Source organism: Labrus bergylta, chromosome 2 (assembly GCF_963930695.1).
Source record: "Labrus bergylta chromosome 2, fLabBer1.1, whole genome shotgun sequence".
In the NCBI taxonomy this organism is placed as follows: Eukaryota; Metazoa; Chordata; class Actinopteri; order Labriformes; family Labridae; genus Labrus; species Labrus bergylta.
The window spans coordinates 27,617,645-27,627,192 of record NC_089196.1 but is presented as its reverse complement, the minus strand read 5'-3'; the positions used below and the strand labels follow the sequence as shown (position 1 = coordinate 27,627,192).

General features: G+C 39.0%; 1 protein-coding gene across 1 annotated transcript; it reads left to right on the top strand.

Moving 5' to 3' along the window:
• Window positions 1-752: 752 nt before the first annotated feature.
• On the top strand, window positions 753-7,761 carry LOC109975413 (golgin subfamily A member 6-like protein 22). Its single transcript, XM_065950524.1, has 6 exons — window positions 753-892; window positions 3,179-3,293; window positions 3,444-3,785; window positions 4,618-4,896; window positions 4,978-5,121; window positions 5,328-7,761. The coding sequence occupies exons 2-6, from the start codon at window positions 3,188-3,190 to the stop codon at window positions 6,578-6,580; spliced, it is 2,124 nt and encodes a 707-aa protein (XP_065806596.1). The 5' UTR covers window positions 753-892; window positions 3,179-3,187; the 3' UTR covers window positions 6,581-7,761.
• Window positions 7,762-9,548: the final 1,787 nt, after the last annotated feature.

Below are 9,548 nucleotides of genomic sequence, written 5' to 3'. Positions count from 1 at the left end.
CTTCAGGGTCTAACTTCTTACCCTTCTTACTTATTTTGCAAAAATTCAGAAGGGACTGAGTTATTTTTTCTGTCTGGACATGAACCCTCAAACATCTCTCATTCTGCAGCTGTAACACTGACAGAGTGCTTAAACATAGTCATACTCTCAGCTGCAGCAGGAAAGAGGAGGAGAGGGCATCGAGGCCTGCATCACATAACCCCCGACCTAATGACCTTTTTCACTCTACAGCTTATAAATGGGATTTATTGAAAATTATTTCTATTAAAAATTATTCAAAATGAGTTTTGATAAAGCATATTTTTCAAATTAAGAAGTGTAGTACAAACAACATGAGATCATATATGTATACAGTGATTTTATTTACAGTTAATTCACCTTTCCAGGATGAAACATTTAATATTTTTTTAACATCTTTTTTTCCAGTGTTGCAATTTGCAGACGGTCCCTGAGAGGGGTCAAGACCAGTGGTACTCAACTTGTCTAGCCTCAGGACCCAACACCAACTCCTCCCTGAAAAACGGTGACCCAAATTCCAACCAAATTCAACCAATCAGATTGATTTAATGAAAATTTGAGACGTTTTTTAAGTTTGCAGCTTCAATCAAATGTTATAGCTCAGACGATGCAAAACACCTGATGGAAGATATAAACAAACATTTCTGAAAAAAAACGAAAGCTGAATCTGTGAATAACTTTCTGACTTTGCTGAAGTTCTGAAGCCTTTAATCCTTCATTGAACGGTATGAACGGTCACGTCCACTGAAGCTCATAAAGCCGATGAAACGTGAACACACCTTTTTATTACAGGTGATCTGAGGATCTGCTTATCTCTTTTTATCAGACTTTGACCCATCAGAGTCCTCGGTAGACTTCCACAACGATCCAACAGGTTTGAATATGTTTGAATTAATTTTGTTCATTTTGGGTTTATAACACGCTGAAAAACAATTTCTCTTTGTTTAAAGATTAAACATGCAGACTAGACTTTCTGTTTTCTTTGTGCAACAGACGCTCCCATGATGTGTTTACGAGATTAAGTTAAAATGCATGTCGCCTATAGTCATATTGTTTATATTTAATGAGTCAATATATTCAAACCAAATACCTCCGAGTCCGATTATAACCAGCAGCTGGTTTTGATTTGAGTCTTTTACTCCGTCGGTAACCGGGACAAACTTTAACAGTGTGACGACAGAGAGGTGGTGAACTTCCTGCTGAGCCTTCATTATTTAAAACGGTCTTTATATAAAACATTTAAGTCTATCTAATGACAAACTGTCCGTTTATGTTTAAATATTGTTAAATTCACTTTGTCGCTGATTTTTTTTCCAAATCAATGTGAAACTAAACTGTTTGTTTAAAACGTGCAGAGTGAAGGACACAGGAGGACTTGTTAATAATTATACAGAGAGGGTCATACAGACATTCATGCTCACACCTCCTGAGGATTTATCTCAAAGCTTAGCCAGGGACAGGGGTTTCAAATTAGACACAGCTAGAAACCTGGATGTATGGCATCTAGTTTGTGTTTAAAGAGGACATATCATCCCCCTTCTCCATCTTTTCAAACAGTCCCCTGTGGTCTAAATGAAACATCTGTGCTGTTCTTTGGTCAAAATATAACATGAATCAAGCCCCAGAGGAGGTTTGTGACCCTGTATAAACCAGCTCTCTCAGAACGCTCCGTTTTGGTGTGTGTGTCTCTTTAAATCAGTGGTTCTCAAACTATGGTAGTACACAGGACTCCCTGTGATGGTACGCAAAGAAATCTCCACAATATAAAAAAAACACCCGTTCAGCATAAAACAACATTTTATTTTGATCATACTCTTATTTTATCTGTCTTGTATCTATTGGGTTGTATTTATATCAAATGTGTTTTCCCCTCTAAATTAATCTAGTTTATGCTCGAACGTACACAGACATAAACAACAACAGGAGTACGCCTCATGTTAGAAAAGTTCCACTCGACATTCTGTTATAGTTTAGTACTGAAACATCAGCAAGCAGCTGTAGGCCTACATTAACAGATATTCTGTTATTTATTGGAGTTCAGCACAGAATCAGCAGCAAGCAGCTGTACATTAACATTTTTAAAACGGAGCCAGGAGAAACTTCAGTTTTGATGCATGTACGGACAGTGGAACTTATCGCTCCCCCTCCCTCTCTCTCTCTCTCTCCCCCTCCCTCTCTCTCTCTCTCTCTCTCTCTCTCTCTCTCTCTCTCTCTTCTTTCTCTGATTTCCGACTCTATCCACTATCCTATCTCTACAATAAAGACACAAAAAGCCCAAAAATGAATCTTAAAAAAAAAAAAAAAAATCTTCAGAGGGGGGGCGGGCCGCCCCCCTAATATAATGGTAGGGGAAACACTGCTCAGGTTACTCAAATAAATGTCCACAAATACTGTCAAAGTTGATTTTTCACAATAAGTCCCCTTTAATATATGAAGCAATGGTCACTGCATGTGTTCTTATTAGTAACTAAAAAGAAGAAATAGCACAAAGACCTTCAGTGAGTGCAGTGGATGTTTACCCCGTTTTTTTTGCTTCTCTGAGCTGTTCTGCAGATAAACTTTGATAAAATATGATTATTAAAGCAGAAATGTGTCCGTTGATGATATTTAACTGAATGTACGCTCAGTGTCCAGTTTATTTGCTCCACTAATATGAATTATAAACAACTTCTTACAAACTCAGCAGTTAAAAATACTCACTAGTAGCTAATTAAGGGTTATTGATTCGGGTTAGTGCAAGTGGAATTTATTTCTAAAGCTGGTTTGAACAAACTTTTTACAAGTGCAACAAGACTAATTCAAATGTTCTTGTTTATGATTTGATAATAAAATGTAGAAATTCACAGAGGTAAGTTTTGCACACGAGGTCGTATCACATCACAGATTTTCAAAAAGATTATTAAAACACATGTGGAGTCTCAGAGACCCAGAAACAGATTTCTGTTCTAACAACCCAAACAAGTCAACCCTTCAAAATCATGTTTATAAACCATTCTAATAAATTAACTTGAGGGCTTTGAGGTCACCATCACCCCATACTGACGTTCATTTATTTACCTACAGTTTGATTAACTGTGGTCTCCGACCTGCAAGAGGCTTTTTAAGTGCTCCTCAGTATCGTCTTTTTTAATGTTTTATCATGCTGTATTTTACTTTTCAGAGCTCCAGGATGATTCACATTTCCAACAGACGGTCCCTTCACTATCAGCATGGTGCCTTCACTGACCTGGTGTTCTACACTGTTGTCTTCCTCGCCCTGATGAACTCATGTAGAGGTAAGTTGCAAACATTACAAACAGTGTGGTTCATGTTGACATGAAGAGTTATTTAAATTATTAAAGTTTAAGTATGTCCTTCTAATAACACCATATGGCTCACATTTGCTGAGCTGTAGGAATAAAAAATGAATCCCTGTTTGTTTGCAGCTCAGTCTGAGGTGATCGTTCCATCTCAGCCAGTAGTTTCATTGGTGGGTGAAGACGTTATTCTGCCATGTCACCTGGACCCCGTCATGAATGCTTTTGACATGACTGTGGAGTGGGCGAGACCTGACCTGAACCCCAGATTTATCCTGGTGTGGCGTCACGGCGAAGAACTGAAGACTAAAAAACATCCGTCCTTCAGTGGAAGAACATCAGTGTTCATTGATGAGCTGGAGAAGGGAAACATCTCACTGAAACTCTCCAAAGTTAAAGTCTCTGATGAGGGAGGATACAAATGCTTCCTGCCTACATTGTCAAAAACCTCCACTGTTCAGCTTGTTGTAGGTAAGAGGACATGTTTTTATGATTATTTAATAAATGTTCATGCAGCGGTCGTGGATTTGCTGCTGATGAGAGAGGAATATGTTAGAAAGGATATGTGCATCCAAATCTTGCATTGGTGCTTTCAAAGTGTTTATCTGTCCAGACGATAACGACACACGACGTGATAGTTTGCACACAGAAACAACATGACAACATGTTCACAATACTATCAGTGTGATTGACTAAATTACTCAAAAAGCTTGTAGTGACCAATTTTAACAAACCCAATATTGTTTGGAAAAGTTACTTGAGGGATGAATGTGGAAGCTTTCGGACGCGTGCTTAGCTCGAAGAAATTAACACAGTCCATTGATGTTGTGATTTGGATTTTTCAATCCATTTATTTTTAAACACTTTTTATCAATAAAGGAAAATATGACAAACCGATGTCTATAAATAAAACAAACAAATCTGCGTTGGATGCGTTTAACTCTGACAGACTGACACGGTAGAAAAACTGTTTGCCTCCATTCAGTCACCTGTCCCACCTCACCTGGAGCGTTGCTTTAACCACAGCATCGGCCCAGGCTACACATAGTGCCCAGTAGAGGGCCAACACACACAACCATAAGGAAAATAGCATCACACAAAACAAACACATCATTTGGCTCCAACAAAGCTGAAACATCTTAAATGTTACTGTTGATGCATGTAGCAGCCATGTTGGATTTAACTCGAGCTACTGAAGGTTCTCCGAGTTTCCAGGTCAGAATTCTGACTTCAGAGGGGCGTTCCTGATGACGTATCAGACTTCAACTCCACATTTCCGATGTAAGAATTCTCTCCTCTACAGGTTCTGTCTCCTCACCTGTTGTTCAGATGACCAAAAACAACAATGGAGTGTTGTTAGAGTGTGAGTCTGCAGACTGGTATCCAGAGCCAGAGATGTTTTGGCTGGACGGCGAGGGAAACCTCCTCTCTGCTGAACCCACTGAGACAGTCAGAGGTCCTGATGGTCTCTACACTGTCAGCAGCAGAGTGACTGTGGAGAAGAGACATGGGAGGAAGTTCACCTGTAGAGTCACACAGAGGAAGATCAACCAGACCAGAGAGAAGCACCTCACTATTCCAGGTAAATATAAGTCATTCATTATTTAATGATGTAATTATCAAGATAAACAGTAAATACAAACAAATGTTTCTTCTATTTCAGATCATTTCTTTGTGGTCCCTACTCCCAGTCCTCCCAGTCCTCCTGGTACTCATGTTGTTATCGGTGCTGTGATTGGCTGTGCTGCTTTGCTGTTCATTCCTGTGATCATCTTTGTTGTGTGGAGACAGAGACAAAAGAAATTCAGTAAGTGACAAACTGTCAGTCTTCTGATTGTAAGACTCCTAAAGGTTTTATGAAGTCATGCAGACGTTTGATGATGTATTGATGAGACTAGAGTTCAAGAAGTGATTAGCATTTAGTTTTAGTTTCATTTGCATACATCCATTTATGATGAGGTCAGCTTTTATTCAAAAACTTCACCAGTTTCTCCATCTTTTGTGTCTTCACAGAAAACAAGAAGACGAGACGTGAGGATGGAAGTGAACACTCTGAGGAAGAAAAGCTAGTCACATCTAAAAGTGATAAAACAAGATTTCAGGTTGTGAATGAAGGAGAAAAAGAAAAACTTCCACTCATTTCAGTTAAAGAAGAAGAGAACAATGCTGACAAAACAGAAGAAAAGAGTGAGACTGAAGATGAGATTGTGACAGAACCAGAGCCAGTAAAAGACATCGTCTCTGCAGCAGGAAAACGTGAAATGAAGGAAACAGATCTACCTGTGATTCTAAAAGAAGAAGAAACAAACCAAGAGCAGGAACAGGGACAAAGACGAGAAACAAATGATGGAGACGAGAGTGAACAGGAGACAGTGAAACCAGTTAGAGATGATTCAGGACTTTCAATACAAATAAAACACATCAACACTGATCAGAAGTTAGAGAGGGAAGAGACACAGAAAGAGGCAGTGAGTGAAGAAGACGAGAAAGAGACAAAAACTGAGAAAGAGAGACCAAAGATGGATTATAGGGAGGAGCAGACAAATAAAGGAGTCTCTGGCTCGACAGGACAGAAGAAGCAAAAGGAGAAAGGAATCAAACTGAAGGCAGATAGAGAGAGCAAAGAGAAGCTTCAGTCAGAAATGAAAAAAAGAAAACCTAAGGATGACATGATGATCAACCAACAAAGGGGAATTCAGGACCAGCCTCTTTTAGAAGACAGGAAACAGGAGAGGAGTCAGACAGAACCTGAGGATAGAGGAAAAAGAAAACAAGAAGAAAACCAAAGTACCCTCACTAAAACAACAGAAGAGAAGGCAGGGGACACTTACAAAGGAGCAGACAGTAATGAAAATCAAGAAGAGGTCATGGAAACACAAAGCAAATATCAAAGGCTACGAGAAGAAAGAATCAGACGAGCAGCTGAACGCAGAAAAACATCTACTAAACCAGGTGGAAGAGTCACAGAGGAGCTAAAAGTAAAGGGTAGAGAAGGAAGAGATGAGGGGTCAGAAACTGATGAAGGAGCTGAAATTGAAACTCGAAGGAAGAAAGAAAATATACAAACAGGATTCAGAGAGGGAGGAGCTGAGGGTCAAGAGGCACTGCAGGAAGATGAGGATGGAGAGACTGATAAACCTCAACATGACACATGGAGGATCAAACCACTACAAACACAGAGCCGTGAGGCTCATCTCCAAAGGTTAAAACGGTACCTGGATGAGGAAGAGGGAGATGTTAGTATGGAGTCTGAAGAAGAAACTTAAGAAGAGAAATATTAACCCAAAACATTTGATTGGACTCCACGTGAGGAAGAAGCTTTGAGTAAAGAAGAGAAGGGAGATGAGCTGAAACAGAAAACAGTCGACATTAAACGACTCAACAGAGAAGAGGAACTGAATGATGGAGCGCTGAGCAGCTTATTTACCTTTTTCAACTAATCATTAGAGGGCATCTTTTCTCCTGTGTCTGTCATGAATAGAGGAATTTTTACAAACATTTTTACCATGTAGTAAACATGTTTCAAACTGCTGTAAAGTTCTGCATTTTACATGGAAATTGATTAACTTTTGGCATCAACGTCAGACTACTCAAGGAGCTGCTGTTTTTGGTGTTTCAGCATTGTTTCACACTGGCCACTGGGATGGCGGCGTTGTTGATGTCAGGGTTTTCCATTTGGTCCAATGACAGAAACTCCTTAATACATTTTCCTTCATGTGCACATTTTGGACTGCAAATCCATGCACATGGTTTAAAACACTGTGGAACATGACTGATTATTTTTGTCCTCAGTGGCTCCGTAAAATTCTGTATCAGAATCAGAATAGTTTTTTTTATTGTCAAGTACATTTACACATACGAGGACTTTGACTTGGTGTTTTGGTGCAAAACAATGACTAAAGCAATGATAATAAGAAGCTCTAAAACAGCAGAGCTCCTGCTGACCGAGAACTTAAATAGAATAAGAATCGATATATATGAAAATGTAAAAACACAAAACAAGGGGCAAAAGAGGAGCTGTGCAGTTGTGCAGGCATCTGCAGGATTTACAGTCAGAAACAGTGTCAACAGAAAATATTCAAGTCCAGTGTGCCTTAATGTAACGCCTAGATTCAGTTTCAGCCTTCACATTACTGTGATGTCCTCAGACTGTGGGGCTGGATGAGAGTCTGTGCTTATGTTGGGGGGGGGCGTTATTGATGAGGCTGGCAGCATAGGGGAAGAAGAAACTGCTCTTGTGGCTGAGGTTTTGGTTCTGATAGACTGCGGCCTCTAACCAGAGGGGAGGGTCTCGTGCACATTGTTGAACACTCTTTAAATTTGTTTTTGTGCTGTGTGTTTTGTGTGAGGTCAAATGATAAATTGTGCAGAGCTGGAATCATTAAGTAAAGTTTGTATGTTGATTAAGATGCTTTTGTACCAACAGATTAAAACCACAGTGATCTTATATCATTTAAAAGCTTGTAGACTTTTTATGTCGAGTTATAGAAAACCCTCAGGAGACCTTGTATGACACTTCTCGCCTTTTTAAACCTCATGTCACACGCTGATGGCAGAGGCTGCTATGTGACGTGTCCATCGGTATAAACTAATCCATTTCTACACTTTCACACGTCTCTGATTCAGCAGCAGGAGCAATAAAGTAAAATCTAAAGACTCTTCCCTTGTAATCAATCTGCGAGGCTCTATCAGAAATAATAACTGGACCTTGTGAAAATAATTTCATGCATAAATAGATATCGGACCTTCAGTGTATATTTTAACTTTGGTTCTTGATCGCATTCTTTTCATATTTCAAAAAAGCTGATAAACAGCTACCTTATATATCTTTCTGATGGATGATAAAATACTAGATATTTTGTTTTAAAATATGTTAATTTTAGACAGAAAAAAAAATATATAAAAGATGTTCAAACTCAAGACAAAGCATCAACTTCACACAGTGTCCCATTTTAGTCATTTCACCTCTTTCTTAAGTTGCAATAGGAAGTTGACCTCCTGGTGCTCAGCTTTCACTGAGCCTCATGAAACCTCGTGCAGTACCACAGATTTCCACAAGATGACGCTGCTGAGCTCCTGATCTGATGTGCGTTTGACCACAGTGAACTGAAAAAGAGGTGACCAGGCTGTTATTATGGAAACACGTTTATAGGCCCAGCTTCTCCCAAACACAACAACAGTTATGTAACTGAATGTTTGATGGCGCAAGTCTGAATCTGGAGCAACACATCTGCAGATAATAAAACAACACAATATCAATTATTGAAACTTAGAATAAGGATAAAACGAACATTTTCTTTATTAAATAACAATTTAAGGGCAAGAGGAAGCTGATCAAAGTGTTCTTTAATGAGTATAACAATCACATGAGGTGGTTGATGTTAATACATTTCAATTCAAAATAATTGATTTAATTCAAATTTATAATCAAAGGTGGTTTACTTGGTTGCCTCTTTGGTAGATGAAAGTCCACTGCATGGTGCCCTCCAGTGGACAGAAAGTGTTAATGTGTCTTTCAATAAGGATTGAAGGATTCTCAGAATCCCATTATTATGCTGCTGACAAATCCCAGTCATAGTTCTGTGATATACCAGTCAGCCCAGTGGTGACACTGGTACAGCTGTCTTTTATAATATTGGTGATGTTTTGTCTGTCTGTTTTATTACCCTGTGTTTTTATTTTGTTTCCTTTTTATATGTTTTCTAATGGACTCCTGAGTCAGGCAGTAAAGATGATGAATAAGTGGTAACGTGCCCTCCAGGGTGCCCACTTCATTGACATGCCCCTGTGGACCGAAATCCCCAATCCAGTGAACAGAATGAGTGGTTAATATCCTCCAGGATGTCCTTCCAGTGGACAAAACGTGTTCACATGGCACTGTACCACTTTTTGTTCACTGGAAGGATCCTGGAACTATTTCATTATCAATGTATGACGACTTAAGCGCTGGTGCCCCTCAGCATGAAGAAGGTACCTTTAAAAAAAAAAAAAAATTCCCCTGCCCGTCAAGCATCCCAAGTCCACCAGTGACTGTAGGCTACTTCTCTTATCCAAATGTTTATATCTTCAGAATACAATTATGAGTTTAAAATAAAGATGTACATTATATTTCTTAAATGATTTAATAATGTTGATTCAATCCGTGTGTTTATTTCAGACTATGGGCAGCATGTTGTTTAATAAATCCTCATCGGAGCTTTACTTTTATTTTAGTTTTTATTCTAAGGATAACGG

Bases quoted from the DNA above. Each gene is read 5' to 3' on its own strand.
- LOC109975413 (XM_065950524.1), top strand. From the start codon at position 3,188: ATGATTCACATTTCCAACAGACGGTCCCTTCACTATCAGCATGGTGCC. The intron at 3,786-4,617 runs GTAAGAGGACAT...TCTCCTCTACAG, and splicing joins CACTGTTCAGCTTGTTGTAG to GTTCTGTCTCCTCACCTGTT. The intron at 4,897-4,977 runs GTAAATATAAGT...CTTCTATTTCAG, and splicing joins GAAGCACCTCACTATTCCAG to ATCATTTCTTTGTGGTCCCT.